General features: G+C 42.6%; 2 protein-coding genes and 1 long non-coding RNA gene across 5 annotated transcripts in view; all 3 read left to right on the top strand.

The window, feature by feature from the left end:
- Positions 1 to 4,346, top strand: part of LOC133119192 (actin nucleation-promoting factor WASL-like) — a 19,102-nt gene extending 14,756 nt beyond the window's left edge. For 2 of the 3 annotated variants that reach the window (XM_061229671.1, XM_061229669.1), the window contains 4 exons: positions 366 to 383; positions 1,167 to 1,723; positions 1,991 to 2,099; positions 3,084 to 4,346. In XM_061229671.1, the coding sequence (XP_061085655.1) occupies positions 366 to 383; positions 1,167 to 1,723; positions 1,991 to 2,099; positions 3,084 to 3,145 (746 nt within the window). In that variant the 3' untranslated portion in view covers positions 3,146 to 4,346. The remainder of the gene's footprint in view (positions 1 to 365; positions 384 to 1,166; positions 1,724 to 1,990; positions 2,100 to 3,083) is intronic. The other variant, XM_061229670.1, reaches the window with a different exon arrangement.
- A 277-nt stretch (positions 4,347 to 4,623) lies between these two features.
- On the top strand, positions 4,624 to 7,767 carry ndufa5 (NADH:ubiquinone oxidoreductase subunit A5). The gene is made up of 6 exons (XM_061229717.1): positions 4,624 to 4,803; positions 5,128 to 5,274; positions 5,929 to 5,973; positions 6,533 to 6,649; positions 7,131 to 7,196; positions 7,543 to 7,767. The coding sequence occupies exons 2-6, from the start codon at positions 5,254 to 5,256 to the stop codon at positions 7,642 to 7,644; spliced, it is 351 nt and encodes a 116-aa protein (XP_061085701.1). The 5' UTR covers positions 4,624 to 4,803; positions 5,128 to 5,253; the 3' UTR covers positions 7,645 to 7,767.
- A 2,169-nt stretch (positions 7,768 to 9,936) lies between these two features.
- Positions 9,937 to 14,238, top strand: LOC133119322 (uncharacterized). The gene is made up of 3 exons (XR_009706507.1): positions 9,937 to 10,133; positions 10,742 to 10,805; positions 12,749 to 14,238. It is a non-coding gene; the product is annotated as an uncharacterized LOC133119322 (long non-coding RNA).
- The last annotated feature ends 3,683 nt before the right edge of the window (positions 14,239 to 17,921 follow it).

Raw genomic sequence — 17,921 nt, 5'->3', positions numbered from 1 at the left:
ACACACACACACTCGCTCACTCGCTCACTCGCTCACTCGCTCACTCGCTCACACGCTCACACGCTCACACGCTCACACACACACACACACACTCTCACATACACACACACACACACGTGCACATATGGTCCTCCATTTTGGGAATGTGTGATGTTTAGTTTGGAGAGACCCTGTCCTGGGATCTCCTTCCTATGACGGTGGCCTAATGATGTCATCTCTTAAGAGGTCACTTCTGATTGGTCACAATGCACATCGCTTTTACAGTCGTGCTTTAATGACGACGCGATCTCTGAGAGGTGATTGGTGGGAATGCACTGTAGTGTTGGGTGTGGTCAGGTGAGCTCACAGGTGTGGTCTGTCCCCAGGTCCGCCCAGGTGGTGCGGTAGGTACCGCCCCCTCTCCTCTGCACGTGTGTGCGGTGGCGTGTGCTCTCCTACACGCGTGTGTCTGGCGTGGTTGCTGTGATGCAGTTTAATATGTTTTTATTCTATAAATGTTTTTGTAAACGTTGGCGGGATTGTACAGATCTGTGCTGGTAAGTCAGTGCTTATTTTGGAGCGTTTTGACGGCTCTGTGGCACCTGTAACAGCAGAGGTGCTGAATCCTCATTTCAGCGGGTTTAATTCAAGGCCTGGCCACCCAAATCGCAAATCCACCTGCCTTTGGCACAGTGTCATCCCCAAGCTGTCTTGAATAGAAATGAAGAGAGTGCCCCCTAGTGGTGAAAGGGTCACCAACGTGAAGAAACCTGTTTCGAGCACGCACACACATGCACACACGAACATAAACTGGGTGAATGCTCCTGCTGTTGGCTTTAATGCTTTCAGAATGATGAGCCTTTAAGTCAGGGGTGTCAAACTGAACCCCCAGGGGGCCGCAGTGTCTGCGGGTTTTTGTGGTTTCCTTTCAATCAGCTGCCAATTAAGGCCAATGAAGGCCTAGAGAACAAGGCGTGTGGATACTTTAACCATTCAATGACTTAAATGAACCCATAACACCTCAAAAACCAGCAGACACTACGGCCCTCCAGGACTAGATTTTTACACCTGTGCTTTAAGTGGCATGTGTGAGAAATGGTATTATTCTGTGAATTGTTGTAACCCCTCTGTCTCTCCCCCCCCTCTCTCTCTCTCTCTCTCTCTCTCTCCCCCCCTCTCTCTCTCAGCGCCCCCACCTCCCCCTTCCAGGGGTGGCGCGCCCCCCCCTCCCCCTCCTCACAGTTCGGGGCCCCCGCCGCCCCCTCCCCCCCCGGCGCGAGGCAGAGGAGCCCCGCCCCCGCCGCCCCCGTCCCGAGCCCCCACCTCGGCCCCCCCGCCCCCGCCCCCCTCCAGACTGGGCATGGGGGCCCCTCCTCCCCCACCGCCCCCAATGAGGGGCCACCACCCTCCCCCTCCTCCGCCCTCTCACGCGTCCCTGGCCCCCGCCGCGCCCCCGCCCCCGCCTCCGCCCCCGCCCTCCTCCATCTCCCCCCAGGGCCCCCCGCCGCCGCCCCCGCCCCCGCCTCCTCCGCCTGGGCCCCCTCCCCCGGGCCCGCCCCCGCCGCCCCACCCCCAGAACGGAGGGGGTGAGCCGCTGCCCTCGCCCCAGGGCAAGTCCGCGCTGCTGGAGCAGATCCGCGGGGGCACCCAGCTGAAGAGGGTGGAGCCAGGCAGCCGGCCCGTGTCCAGCACCGGGAGGGACGCGCTCCTAGACCAAATACGCCAGGGCATCCAGCTGAAAACTGTGAGTGTGTGTGTGTGTGTGTGTGTGTGTGTGTGCTACAGGGCATCCAGCTGAAAACTGTGAGTGTGTACGCCCCTGTACCCCGAAATCACGTACAGGGCAGGGGTACAGGTGTGTGCGCTACAGGACTTTCTCACAGTAAAACTGAGATGCAGGGCTGGAGTTCATAAATGAAAATGACTGAAATTGCTCTGTAAACAACACACTTGTGACAGTAATGAATTTGTGTCTAAAATGTGGGCTGATCTGTGTGTGTCTGTGTGTCAGGTGACTGACGGCCCCGACTCGGCCCCTCCCACCCCAGCTCCCTCCGCGGGCATCGTGGGGGCACTCATGGAGGTGATGCAGAAGAGGAGCAAGGCTATCCACTCCTCAGGTACCCGCCTGTGACATCATCGCTGTCCCAGTGACGTCACGCAGCCTGTGACTGACATGGCACAGCCTGTGACATCATCTCTCTGTCCTAGTGACAACATTCTGCATCTTGTGACATCATCTCTCTGTCCCAGTGACATCACACAGCCTGTGACATGATCTCTCTGTCCTAGTGACGACATTGTGCAGCCTGTGACATCATCTCTCTGTCTCGCTCTCTTTCCTTGTGACAACATCCAATCCTTAATCACTCCCTATTCCCCAGCTAGACCACTCCGGTCTGCCAGCTCTGGTCGCCTTATGGTTCCCTCACTACGAGCACCTGGCGGTCCAGCTGCACGTTCACGCCTGTTTTCCGTTCTGGTTCCTCAGTGGTGGAATGACTTGCCTACCACGGTCAGGACAGCAGAATCCCTCCCCCTATTTTGACACAGACTAAAAACACACCTTTTCAAACTGTACCTTAGTCCTACTTTGTGTTCCGATATCACTATCCCTCTTGTCTAAGGCAAAAAAATCAAAAATAGAATTGCACTTCTGATGACTGTATGTTTGGAACAGCTGTTCATGTGTATTTTAGTAGTTGTGGATGTGTTGGATTAAGAGCGTCTGCCAAATGACAAAAATGTAAATGTAAATGTAACATTCAGCGGCATCTAACATTATCTCTGTTTCTGTCCTGGTGACAGCATCCAGTACCCCAAAATAACCAGATGTGCTTGCACCTGAGCCTGTTTGAGATTTGTGACCCCATGCATACGTCCTGTTTGAGGGCATATGGATGCATGCATGGGACCCACAAATGACTGGGACCCTATGAGAACTTGGGAACGGGCGCTGGATTGTAGATGAAACCGTGAGCAGTGTAAGGGCGTGTGATCCTGGTGCCCACGTGCAGACGGCTCTGTGCCCCCTCCGTCTGAGGGCAGAGGAACAGGTGGACGTTTGTCTTTCTGAGATGCTCAGTGTGCTTGCGTTTCCGCAGATGAGGATGAGGATGACGATGAGGAGGAAGACTTTGAGGATGATGACGAGTGGGATGACTGAGCCCCTCTCGCCCCAAAAATGAAGACACTAAAATGTTCCCGTCTTTCAAAATCTTATTCAAAGTATAATGTAAATGTTAGCGGTTTGCTGTATATTTTTGCCTCTTTTGTTATTGTTTTTGTGTTTATTGTTTATTTTTTGTTTTGCTTTTTTATTGTTATTAATCTGTGCAATACCTCATTTAATCTGTAAAGGTTTGTCATGTCCATTTCTGTAATGGTTATTTTTTTCTGGATTAACATGTGCAATTTTACATCATGACAAATTCTCTTTGATTTGTAGATTTTAATGTGTCATGTTTCGTTGGTCTGTCTGTCTGTGCAGGAAAGGGAGACTTGTTACGCGAGCGGAGAGAGTCTTTAATGTTGTCATTGTTCGTTAATTCCAGATAACACTATTTTCATACCCTACTGTACGGTATCTTACATTTTCTTATTGAAATCCTAGTTTAGCACTATTTTTTTCTTATGAATGAGCTATTGGAAAATCTAGCCCATCATTTCCAGTGTACATTTACACAGAGTTTGAGGCTGTTATATTTTTGCACGAATCAAAAAAAAAGAAAAAAAAAGGAAATTCACTACAAGCGTGTGAGGCTAGCTGACTGACCGGGAGGATCCACTACAGACACAGGGCCTGGAGACACTCTGCCTCACACAGGAGACTGACATTTCTTGGGATACTTTTTTTTTTTTCTGGGTCGTTTATTTTCACTTCATCTTGTATATTTCATAATTTTTCACAGAAACGATTTTTAAGTTTCTTTTTACCGTAGCAATCGGAAGAATGAGATTGCTGTCGGAAATCAGGTCAGTGTTCATCTTAAGCAAAAAGAAAAAAGACAGGTCATCTTTATTTCAGTTAAAAAGGAACTTGCAACTTACTGTTACATAAGTGTTGCGTTTTAATACCGTCGGCTGCAGTCGAGAGCAGCGAGCTAAACTTAATCTTCATCCGCAAGCTGCTTTTAAGGAACCTGATAACCACATGCAAGATAAGAGTGTGTGCAGAACACTATTGATCCTTTTGTGTTGTAATGAATGCTGTTTTAACAGTGTTGTACATCTGAGTTTTACAATCTTCCTGGTGGGTTGTGCTGCATTTAAGGAACCACAATACTGACTTGAGATCTTAAAATAGGTTGGGAAAACAATGGAATACTAAATTGTATACTTAAAATAAATGTTAATATTTACAGACATTTGTATGTTTGTTGCAGTTTCTTTCCTTGTGAGTTTGCGTTTTAAGGTGTGACGTTCGGTTGTTGACCACCGGTGGCCAATACAGGACTCGGAACATAACGATGATCTTTTTCCTCGATGATTCTTTTGAACTGTGTCAAAGAAGTAGCAAAGAAATTGATGGCTCCATGCCCCCGTGCCGATCCTGCAGGGCATGATGGGTAAGATGCAGACGTGTCCAGCTTGGTGATGCCGCAGAGTGTTTACAGGAACCAGACGGTCAGCTGTCCCAGGACTCCTTTTCCTCCCAGGGTAGAGGACGTGCCTTTTGCACTGTACTGAACGGCACTGCACTGAACTGCACAGAGTGCAGGCTCAGGGCTCGTCAGGGGTTGGCGACCCTGGTCCTGCAGAGCTGCAGGGTGTGCTGCTTTTTGGTTTTGCCTGAATAATGAGCGACCGATTCAGACCCCCCAGGTGAGTTAACTGTGTCATGAACTGAGTTGATCAGTCGGTTCAAGATAACAATACATGTGTAGGAATTGGAGGCAGCTGTCACGTACCGGTTCTGTGGGTTCCTATGGGAGCTGCTCAATGGTGCATGAAGCCAGTTTATGGAGGTTTTTTTTGTTTATTTAGTACTTTTTGTTAAGCTCTAGAGCATCCATAACGGGTACCTAAATGTGAAGGGATGAATAGCAATGAGAGAAAAAAAAAAAAAGATCTGTCTTAAAAAGAAATCAGTCACTGGTTTAGTGTAAATATTAGTTTAAATGTAAAAGTACTGTCCAATTTCCGTAGGTGAAGTCAGACTACAAAAAACTTCAATCGGGGCGTTTCTTCTGCACCGGACCCTGGATACGCTGCAATCATTGGGTCCGGGATCTACTATTTTGTCTGCAGACCCAGAATCCTTTGCGCGCAGTCATGGCTGGCCTGTTAAAGAAGGTAGGATTGGAGGTCATATGTGTTGTTAGTTTTTCATTGTTTACGGTGTTGCGGTTTTCTTTTTTATGATTTGAGAAGTGGTAATCAGTAAGTGTGTAGCTTTTGAGAAAAGTGTTTAAACCCCCGTCACCATTTTTTGTTGTATCTCGTAATGTATGCGAATGACACGGTATCCAAACAGTCCTCAATCGTAGCATTAGTATAACGTAACGTTAGACTAGCATTAGTTTGCTGTTGAATGTTAACCATTTTAAATAACGTTAGCTAGCTGACTGAATGAATTTGTAAGTTGTTTGTAGAAAGCGAAATGGGTTTTTTTTATCAAACAATTTTGCTGTGGACTAAGAGCAGCTTATTAGCTAGCTAGCTACATAGTGATTGCTACCGGTAGCTCGGTTGGATAACAAGCTAACGCTACATGAATAACGAAGGTGGTTAGCTATATGGTTATAATACCTAGCTAAATTACTAATATACATAATGGCGTGGTATGTAACTAATGAAGTAACAAGCGATAGTATACTTTGGGCCATATGGGAACAGGTAACCCGTAGCCCTTTACGTGATATTGATGCTACTAGATCATTTGTGATTTAGGTGTGTTGAAATAATTGTGTTTGTCGACTCTGCGTTAATTGAAGCTTTATTTCACAGACCACGGGCTTGGTGGGCCTGGCCGTATCCCAGAATCCACACGAGGTGGGTGATAAGCAAAATTATGCATGTCGGACACCGCCAGAGCTGAAAGTATAGCTGACGGTGTAACCTCAATTCAGTTTTTATTGACAATAGCTAGTTCTGTCCTCGTACACAGAGTACCCATTGCACTATTGCATATGACTGTCTATATTACATCCGATTATGTTTTGAAGTGACCCAGATAAATTGTAGAGGATTGGTCAATTTCACTTTATTCGCCAAGTAGTTTTGACATACAAGGAATTTGCTGTGGTTAGTGGGTGCATGCAGACAACATAAAGAATAATACAAAAAATAGAAACATAGATATAAAATGAACTGGAAGGAAAATCTAAATAAAAAATAAAAATGTACAATGGAAGATGATACTGAAGAGGGGTATGTGCAAAATGTAAAGTCTACGGGGGCGGGATAAGAGTCTGTGCCAATGGGGGCGGGTCCCGGGCGTTGTTGACGTCGATCACAGGGAGACAGCGCGTCGATGTAACTTAATGTATGAAAGTATGAACTTAAAACGTTAACGTATAGGCCGGTGATGTAATGTTGTTTGTTTGTTCAGCGACTGAGGGTGCTCTACACCAAGATCCTGGCCTCTGTGCAAAAGATGCCCCAGGACGCTGCTTACCGCAAGTACACGGAGGAGATCGTCAACGAGAGGATGAACCACGTCCGAACGGTAGGCAGGGTCGGCGAGACTTCGTTTCGCACCGTGTCTCAGCGACCGGAAATGTCAGCTAACTGAAGAGTTGTGCCGCTTAGCGATGTAAACCATTCTTAGCGCTTTCAACCGATTGATTGGCGATGCTGCAGTGTTTCGAGATATGAGCTGTTGAAATTGTTTTTTTTTTTTTAAGTTGGGGAGGCTGTTTGAACTCAGTTGTTAAAAAGTCAGTGCTGTCTGAGGGTTTTTGGAAGGCTGTACTGGGTGATGTTACAGTGATTGAAGAAACCAAAAAGGTTTGCTTTCTTGGGCCCAGTATATTGACAGGTTGAAACAAGCGAGTCAGTGTGAGGATTGTAACTTGTCAGTATTATCATGAAACGGTACACTGCAGCTCACCGGCTGTAGCGCTTCTCCTTTTCACAATATGAAGAACAGAAACAGTAGCTGAAACGTTGTGGTAAAATGTCCCCATGTTTGTGTGTCCTCTTTGTAGGAGTCTGATGTCCAGAAGCTGGAGCAGAAGATCAACTGTGGGCAGATAGAGGAGGTCATTTCACAGGTACAGTGGCCTGCTATCTGTATGCAGACTGTTCATTCCTGTGAGCTGCGCTGCTGTCATTGGACTCATGAGATGGCCAGTACATCTCATAAGGCATCAGTAGGCAGCCTGTGGCCTAGGGGTACATGAGTGGGAGCTTGTGAGCCCTGTGGGGTTGAAACGTCAGAGGTGTGCTTGTTAAGCGGACTATCTGCAGGGAAGGCCCAAATGACTGAATCCATGAGAGATGCTAGGAAAAAGTGTAAATGTGAGAAATGTGTATTGCTTGTATGCCTTGTTAATTGGAATAAGGTGTCTTAATTGATGAATATCGATTAATACTTGATGTGTAACGTGCACTTTTCAGGCAGAAAGCGAGCTGTTTCTCTCCAGGAAGATGCTGGAGTGGAAACCATGGGAACCCCTGGTTGAGGAAGCCCCTCCTAATCAATGGAAATGGCCGATTTAACACACGAAGTACTGGGGATACGAAATGTTCCTAACCGCAGTGTTCTTCCCAGTCTTCATGTGGACAGTCTGTAAAAGAAGTCATTTTGAGTCTTGTAAATATGAATAAATGTTGAACTACCTATTTTAGAGGTGTTTTTTGTGACCAAATTGGCATTTAATGTAGTTGTCGATCGGGGATATTACAGAAGCTGTGTGTTATTACGAAGAATGACTGTAGTTTGAAGTCATGCGACGATGGGTAATCCTCGGTTTGGTTTAATGTTGAAGTGCATTGTTCACGCAAGCTGTATGTAGTGCTGTGATAAACAAGGCATTTGACTAGTGAACACATTTGTTACTGGATCATAGTGAAGTTCCAACTGAAACTTGAACCAAATGCATTGTAAAGGATCCAGGTTTTTTTTGTTTTGCTAAAGAGGTAAAGAAAATGTCATTGGAATAACAAAATGGTTTCCTTCAGATGGTTAAAGACGTTAAACTGTTTAACAGTTGTTTCCTTTAGTGGCTTTGAGTAGGTCTGAGAAGCTCATTTCCCCCAAAGGTAGAGAAAAGTTGTAGCTGTATTAAGAATGCTGTGTTGCCAATGTTTGACCGCTCATCCTGTTCAGGATGAGTTGGTCTGTTTTAGGAATAATGGCCAAAAAAAGTAATTAGGACTCGGGACTGTACTGTCCTCATCACACTTGTTCCTGTGTTTGATCTGCACTTCATTGTACATCGCTCTGGATAAGAGCGTCTGCTAAATGCCTTGTGATGTAATGTTATTGTCTCTTGCAGGGCAATAGATTTAGGCTATCTGATTTAGGTGTTCAATACTCTTTCGTGTGTTAAATGATACGAAACCTTATTTTGAGAACGACACATATAAGGTGCTATTAGAGTTGAAATTAGCACAATGTCATACGGGATAGCTGTGCAGCAGCATGCCGATACAATAAAAACTTGCATGTAATCTATTGGTATAATTATATGGGTGAAAATACGAAGATGTTGCATGGATGTTTAGCCTTCAGTGCCCTTTGTCGGTCCTGGAGGTTCAACCGATGTCCTCCTGGATAACAGATCGTCAGGAGCAAAGTGTTTAACAGGAATTTGCATCGTGCAGAATCTTCTGACTCCCAAGCTGTGGAAAAAGGTCAGTAAAATGTGTAGATTTTGTTATTCACCCGTATTACTCAGTGGTACACTATGGAAAAATACAGAGTCGGACTATATGGCATAAAAAGCATTTTCATTAAAATGTGTGTATTTTATATCAAAATACAAATGTAATCGTTGTAGGTCGAGGTTTTTATAGCCATTCTAAGCAATTGGCTGATTGAAGTTCAAACTTATTTCTTGTCAATTATGTCATGTGGGATAACGTTTATGTAGCGTGTCCAGTGTCATTCGCTAGACGGAATGACATATGTAGGGTTTTCTATAATGCAGATTTTCATTGTTCATGTCTTTGTATTGAACGTATACGCTTTAGAGATGTTTAGAAAGAAAACGGCACACCTGTCTGCCAGGTTGTGCTTTCAATGTATTTTGTTTCCCGTTATTGACTGGAGTTTTTCCTGAATGATCACAGTTCCTCTTCGCTACAGTTGACATGTAACAAGGAATCACGCTTGAGCTATGTAGGCTATTGTAGTTCGTTTTCTCAGTGTACAAAGTTGTTAGTAAGCTAGCGTCGTTAGATGCCTTGGACGTTTTAGACTCGGCATTGTAGCCAACGGATGGAGTACATAATGTTTTTTTGCCGGAGACCACCACACTACGATGGAAACTGTGTAAGCTGACAGAAGAGCAAGAACGGGCAGTTAAACCATGATATTTTCTTTGAAAAAAATGGAGTGAACTTCTCGTAAAAGTAAGATTGTATTGTTAATTGTGCCGTGTAATGATGGGGATTGCAGCTGGATAATGGCAATGTAATGAATTAGCGTTGCGGATGTGTTTACAATTGTGTTAAAGGAGGACTGATATCGGAAGAGTTGTGTAGCCGGAGGATTTACTTATGACTGGTTTCATTGTCCCTAGGCAACACGTTATTTTCCCAAAGAGCCGCAGTCATTTTGTCCAATATGTAATGGTAATGTGAAATGGTTTTGTGTACAACACGCCTGTACAATAATGACAGTTATAATGTATAGCGTTATATGAAATGTTTTTTTTTTCTATTTTAAGTATTGTTTTGATATTATGTTGATATGTACTTGTATTGGAGTAGGGAGGAATGCCGTTTACATTGGCCATATTTAAATGAGAGTTAGCGACACAGTGAGAGAATGAACGGGGGTTTGAAAACAGTCAGGATGCAGTGGATGTTAGTCGCGTGCGTCTGTTGTGACGCCGGTCCCTTTAAGCGGTTTGTTCTGTTGTAAAATGGCGGCTCGTTAGTGTGTGTTGACCTCAGGTGTGCGATGCGTGAAGTCTTAATGAACAGGTGTATGGCCTCGGCCTCGGTTTTGTCAGTAGCCTACAGGGGAGTCTGGTGTGGAAGTGAGTACATTTTTGTGCGGCAAAATGTATGTTGTCGCTTGCTAGTTTGCTCGTGAGTTTTCCCGTTTTCGTTTATTTGGTGACTTGCACTTGAAATGCCAACGGCTGGCTTTTGGAATGTAGTGCTAATTGATGAGTAGAGCGGTGTTTTTGGCTGTGATCTGCTCATGTGAGTGACGGTGTTGATTAGTAGCCCACCGTGGTGGATTTGCATTAGTCGTTGTGAAGACGTGTGGAGAGTAAGTGCAGGAGTTTGAGTAAGGCTAGCCATGTTATCTTTTAATGGCGGGAAGTGTAACGGTGTCATTAGTTCATAATAGAGAAGTAATGTTTACTAGAGAGAATAAGAAATGAAGATGTCTAATTGAATTGGAAGTCGTCGTCAATGAAATGTCCCCGATGAATTGTATTTTTAGTCGTCATAGTTGATGTGTAATTCACTTTTGAGTAGTCATACGTCAGCATTGAATTGTATGGACAATTTTAATAAGTAAGAAGTGTAAATCAGGATTTTGATGTAAAGATTAGAAATAAATATAACGATGAGGCATGTGTTACTGATGGTACGCTGTGCTGTTCCCATTCCTGTGTGTTTGTGTCCCTTGCAGTCGGTGGTGGTGTGGGCCCCGGGGTGCTGGATCTTGTGGCAGTGTGAGGAGGGGGGGTGTTTATGTAAGTACAAGAGTTTTTTCCCTTGAAGCAGGATTTAATGTGTATCGGTTTGAGTGTTGTGTGAGATGTGAGACGGGGGAAAGGTTGAGGATTTCTTGGATAGCAATCCAAGCTCAATGTTTTTGAAAGCTGTTACTGAAAAGGAGATTATTGACACTGTTAGCAAATGTAAGAATAAAAGGTCTACAGACTGGAATAACATTGATATGGCTGTAATGAAGAAAGTAATTGAAGCCATTCCAAAACCCTTCACTTATATTTGTAATTTGTCTTTCAAAACAGGTGTGTTTCCAGGTAAAATGAAAACGGCTAAAGTTATTCCACTATACAAAGATGGAGACGGAAATTAATTCACTAATTACAGGCCGGTGTCTTTACTCTCTCAGTTCTCTGAAATATTGGAAAAACTGTTTGCTAGCAGGTTGGATAATTTCATTGAGAAGCATAAATTGTTAGCTGATTGTCAGTATGGATTCAGATGGAACAGAACCACATCGATGGCATTAATTGAGTTAACTGAAGAAATGACCAGTTCTATAGATAACAAGAAGTATGCAGTAGGAGTATTTATAGATTTAAAAAAAGCATTTGATACAATAGATGATCACTTATTTATCAATAAACTGGAAAAGTATGGTATCGGAGGGGTTGTACTCAACCGGATGAAAAGCTACATAGGTAACGGACATGAATTTGTACAGATCGGCGACAAGAAATGAATATGTTTAGAAATTATTTGTGGAGTGCCACAGGGGTCAGTATTGGGTCCAAAATTATTTATATTATACATAAATGACATATGTAAGGTGTGAAGAATCTGAAAATTTGTATTTGTGGACGACACCAATATTTTCTGTTCTGGGGAAAATCTGCAGCAGCTTTTGGAGGTGGTCACAGTAGAAATGAGTAAACTAAAAAATTTGGTTTGACTTGAATAAATGATCATTAAATCTGAACAAAACCAAACTTATGTTGTTTGGACACCGTAAAATAAAGACACGAGTAAAAGTGATGATCAATAATATAAATATAGAACGAATGTATGAAAATAAATTTCTGGGTGTGATTGTAGACCACAAAATCTGCTGGAAACCCCATATGAAATATGTGAAAGCAAAAGTGGCACGAGCATTGGAGTGTTGGGAAAAGCAAGACGCATTTTGAATGAGAGCATTGTTCACTTGTTTTGCCATATCTGAATTACTGTGTAGAAGTATGGGGCAACACCTACAAAACCAATACACAATGAATATGCATACTACAAAAAAGAGCCATACGGATAGTTAACAATGTAGGATATCGTGATCACACCAATATACTGTTTTTAAAAGTCTTAAAGTTCAGAGATGTGGTAGAATTCAAGACCGCACAAATAATATATAAAGCAAAAAATAAACAGCTTCCTGGTAACATACAAAGACTGTTCACAGAGAGAGAGGGGGGGGATACAACTTAAGAGGTGAATGAAATATGGAATATTAAAAGTATGCGTTTTGATTTGCGGTGCGGTGTTGTGGAATGGTCTGGAGGAAAAAATTAAACAGAGTATAAATGTAATGGAATTGAAAAAGATGTACAAAAAATATATTTTTACAAGGTACAGACGTGAAAGAAGGAGAATGTGCCACTTGCTAGTGGTAAACGTTTTTGTTTGATTATACCACAGGATGAAATTGATGAATTTACAAACCTAAAAACTTTGGTTTGTTTTTTAGTTTTTTCTACAATTGTAAATATTAAGTGTTAAGATTGGGATAGGACTGGATAAGCTTTGCTTCTTCCTATTCCATTTGGGACTTATCATTGTTATTTTGTTGTTTATTTTTTATTTTATTTTAATTGTACGAAATAAAGTTTAAAAAAAAAAAAAAAAAAAAGGTTGTCATGTGATGTGATGGTTGTACACTGTCTTTGATTGACTGTTCTGTCGTTGTTGTTCCCAGGTGTTGTTCCCAGGCTTCTGGCAGTGCTGGGTTGTGGGTGAACTGGGCAGAACTGTGGTAGCAGGACAAGATGTCTGTCAGGATGGTGTGGTGAAGTGTGGTGTCTGTGTTGGAGCTGTGCATTTTTTCCTCTTATCAGCTGTGCTGAGGGTAGGTAACTGTGATGCAACCAAAAATGGGAGTAGTTGTTGTCGTCGTTGTTGTACTAAAAGTGAGGTTGTTGACATGTTGAAGGTCATGTTTTGAACGGTTGTAAGAAGTTGCTTATGTGCAAGTCCCTGACGGTGTTATGTCATGTCATTTTGAGTTTAATTCCACAAAGATGTAGCTTTATTAGGTTATTTATCAGTGTTTATTCAGCCACGGTCTGGTCCCTGTGTCGTGTTGTCTTTCCTGCAGTGCGGTGTCTTTTTTTGTCCACAGACTGTATTCTGAACTGTACCACTTGTATGTTTGTGTATGTGCAGTAAGCACAGATGGCCAGACACTGTCAGTAGTGTTGTCTGTAGTTGTGTTCTCCTCTGTGTCTGTATGGAAGTGCTCCCTTTGAATTGTGTCAGTGTTTGGGACTTGAATGTGGTGGGCAATGTGGGGTTTGATTTGTGACAAATAAAGGTGACTGTTGTACCCAGCATTTTGGTCTGTGTGTTGTTGATGCCTGTTGTTGATTGGCCAAATAACAATTGTAGCAATTGATCATGCACTGTTTAATGTGTTTGTAGCAGGAATATGTCAATGTGGTAAAGAAGCAACAACATTAGAGTTTGAAATGTTCACTGTTTGTTGAATGAGTGAAAACATTTGGGGTACATGGCAGCATTTAAGGTAAAAGTGAAGTTATACTGTGTATTCAGTTATGACAAGTGGTTGCACTTGAATATTGGCTGAATGTTGTTTTGGTTTAGGAATGGACAGAGTAAAGCATGTGTTAGTGAGTAAAAAAAACCAAACCAAAAAAAACCCACACAAATAGACATGAGCTGAATCTTTGTAACTGGAAAAAAATAGGTTTTTACCCATGTTGAAGTTGTTTAGTTTAGCAGAAATGGAATCTTCCTGTGTGTGTGTGTGTGTGTCTCTCTGTGTTTTGTGCATTTGATTGCTGTTGTATGTTATCTGGCTGTTGTGGTTCTTTGTGCAGTGTGTTGCAGCAGTATGACATTGGTTTGATTGCAGCTTACAGTGTGATGTGAACAGTAAATGGTTTCTGAATGAGTTGTGCAGTAGTGGTTTAGTTTGGTTGCAGAATATATCCTTGTGCTATCTATGTACCAGATAATTTGACTAAGTAATTCAAAGAACATTGTTGTATACAGTTTGGTTTATTTGTTAAGATATATTGCACATGTTTACTAACAAACAAAATGACCTGTTGTAATGTTTATTAATGTGATGGCTAGGATTGTATGTATTTGTCTCAATGGCTGTATCTATCTCACCTGTGGTTGGTGATTTTGTTAGGGATATGGTTTTGAAGTGCCTTCAGTGTCTTTATTGGTGTTGAACAATTGACTTGGTGTAAAATAAAGTATTGTTTATTATGACTTATTATTTTCATTGTCTGAGTAACTTACTTATTACTGTATTGAGAAGGTGGTTTTTCTTGTGGATCTATATGGATTTGGTAAACTCAAGGTTGAGTGTCACAGAAACTGAAGGGCTTATCTATCTATCTATCTATCTATCTATCTATCTATCTACTAGGCAGAAGGTGCAGGTTGCTTATACTCTGCTGTATTTCTGACGAAAAAAGAGTTTGAAATGAATGTGGTGTGTCAAGAGGTGTTTTCAGAATGACTTTACACCTGGGAGTGAGTGTCTTATCTTAACCCTTCATAGAATTATGTTGTAATTTATTTTCCATCTATCTATCTATCTATCTATCTATCTATCTATCTATCTATCTGTATAATTGAAGTTTACATGTAGTTGAATTGAATTTCATTTCTGGCTTCTTACTTATTTACTTATTTAGTTAAAACTTACTTACTTACTTTATGTACTTACTTACTTACTTACTTACTTACTTACTTACTTACTTACTTATTTATAGATTTGAAAGTGTTAGCTAAAACTCCAGGTTTTGTATCATGTTCAAATGGAAGTGATTGACTTCAGTTTTGCTCAATTTCCTTCCTTCAATACCTTGCTGAGATGAGATCTCTTGTTCTTGTCCTACTCTTGGTCTTCTGTGTTGTAAGTAAGTAGTTCTGTTGTCACTGAAATGTGTTTGTTTGTTTGTTTGTTAGTTAGCTAGCAATGACATTTAAGTGTTTGTTTCTTGTCTGCCAACCAAGAAGTCTGAGTGAGTAATTAGTGTTTACCTATCTATCTATCTATCTATCTATCTATCTATCTATCTATCTATCTATCTATCTATCTTCTCATCTCTTAATGGGTTGAAGTTCTTATATATGTAATCACTTGTGGTACTTTGGAACCTGTACTTCCCTTTAGGGTTTGAGTGCACTTATACCTGCTTATGCACTTTGTTGTGTAATTTGAATGTAATATGTTGATGTGTTGTGTTGTGTTGTGTTTGTTTAAGATGATGTCTTTAGCTGTGGTCTGGGTGTCCCTACCTGTCAGAGCCCAGGATAGTGTGGCTGCTATGGTGTACTGTTCTCCTATTGGACAGGAGTCCTCCTAAGTAAGTGTGTGTGTGTGTGTCTTGCTTATACAGAATGGACCGACTCAGACACAACAGTCAACTTTATTGTTGGACTCAAGGTTACATTGACAATATTAGCATTTGGTTTGACTGCTGTTCCCGTTGTCTGTGGCCAGGGGGAGTTCGGTGGAAGGAGGATGGCTGGAAGCCGGCTGCTCTCCAGGTGGATGTGGAGGATCCAAGCCCAGCAGAGTTGGTGGAGGCCTGGCCACTGGAGAAGAGCTGAGTCGGGCAGTCGGGTCCACGGGGCCTGGTAGAGGGCAGAGGATGGAAGTTAGTAGCCAGGAATGGTGTCTTTTAGGAAGGGGCTTCACCAGGCCTGGATGTTGGAGGTTGGAAGTGATCCAGGGTCCAGAGAGGGGGAATCGTAGTAGAGCGGCCGACGGAAGCCGCTCGATTCCTGGGTAGCTGCGGGCAGAAAGATGGGTGAAGAAGTGTGTGGAGCCCGTAGGGACCGAGCGACAGAGCTTACCCCAGAAAGAAGAGTGAATTTGGGCAGAGCGGGGCGCCTCCCGGCCTCCTCCTCGGCTGACTCCGCAGGCGGACTCCTCGTCTTTGTCCACACCGTCTTCGGCCACACAGTCGCTGCCGCACCGCTGCCGCTGTGCTCTCTGTCCGCCTCATATACCCCCCACCCAATCAGCCAATCACAGCCTCCCGCTGCCCCCGAGTGCTCCCCAGTGCGCCTGGCCTATCACGGGCCCCTCCGGCCTGATTACACAGGAAATGAGAAACACCTGGACACAGAACACCCTGTCCGAGACAGTGCCGCTGACCTCCGTCTGGGCAAACACCTCCTCCTCCTCCTCCCTCGATGTTCTCGCAAACTACACTGTGAGGGTCAGCCCTCTGCTAACCAAACAAACAACTGACATCATCATGTGTTGTCATTTTCTAGCCAGACCTGTCTTTTAGTCATTTCTCAGCAAATTCTCTATTTGACTTGATCTTTATTGCAGATATTCTTAACCTACATCTCTACTAGTTAAGAAAATGCTACAACAAAAGTGCTTCCAATTTATTAACCATGAAATAAATAATATGAACACAAAATTACCAAATGTCACAACACATATTCTGACTTTTTCTCTTCGTACTGTTATTACAATCAAAACTCACTCCTATTCTGAAACTACACACAAAGTGTCAAGACTACACTTTTTCCCCCTCCTTTAATGTCCAAAATAGAACACTCCAAATTCTACAAAAACCCCAGTTTCTACTTGAAAAATGTCTTTTGACATGCCAACCCCCCCCCCCTTTTTTTTTCAAAATATATCTCAAGAACAGCAAAATTAATTAAGCTAATATTTCACATTCTCCATTCAATTTAACAACGTGGACACAAAATTTGAAAATCACTTTACACACAGTGACCACATTAAAAACAAAAAAAAAATTGAAACACAACACAGCCAAAAGTACTACACAAACACACAACACCAAAAGTAGACTTTATTCAAACATCACAACACTTACAAAACATCACATCCCCACCATAATCCAAAACATTCACAACAAACACAGAGCATCACCATGTTGCAAAACCCAGCCCAAACACCACTTTGTCCAAACATTCAAACACTACTTAAAATATGATACAACAAAACTTATCCCTTAAATAGTCATAACTACACTGGATTATTGCACTTGTCCAAAAAATGTCAATGCCAACACTCTGCAGCCAAAACAGTCTCACAAATACTACCCTCACAAATATGACCAGGAACATTACATCCACACTTCTCAGCAGTGCTACAGATGCCTGCCTCAACTCTACAGACACACTTTGACAACACAATGTCATCTGCCAATTTCACCAAAATACAGTTCATTTACAAGAGTTGTATACAACAAATGCACATTATGGATTCAAAGGACCAAAAACCTTTACAAGGTGTATGTTTCATACCACTCCAGGTCTTCATCACCAATATTCAATACATTATGTTCTCACACCCATGACTTGCACTATGTGGACGTCCTGCTATGACTGAATACTTAACATGTATCTTTGCCCAAGTAGCCCCTGACCTCTCCCTCTATCACTGCACCGACTCTGTTCAAATACAGAACATCAACACAATATGTGGCTAGCAAAACTATTGCTATCAATCACATCTTTGTTCCAGCACCCTTGGCAAAAGTCAAATATAATCGGTTTACACACTTCTTCCCTTACATTTTCAGTTTGTTTGTTAGTAGTCGCATGAACATTTAGCTAAAAAATGGATCATCCATTACCCCCCCCCCGTCAACATTCACCTTCCAGCACACTGCCCTGTCTAACCAAAACCCATACTTGACAAGCTACAATAAATTCAACTCCTCATATCCGCTCCATTTACAGTGCCATGCAAAAGACCAAGGCCCAATGTCTCTCAATGTGTCAGTACAATTGAAACGTGTCCCTACGTTTCCTAACCGACACTCCTTTTCCAATAAAAACCTATTACATTCAGCACTACACCAAATTTTCACCACCGCTGTCTGACATTACCT

The sequence above is a fragment of the Conger conger genome, chromosome 19 (genome assembly GCF_963514075.1).
Source record: "Conger conger chromosome 19, fConCon1.1, whole genome shotgun sequence".
In the NCBI taxonomy this organism is placed as follows: Eukaryota; Metazoa; Chordata; class Actinopteri; order Anguilliformes; family Congridae; genus Conger; species Conger conger.
Note: the sequence above shows the minus strand (reverse complement) of the source record. Positions and strands in the feature narration are given on the sequence as shown.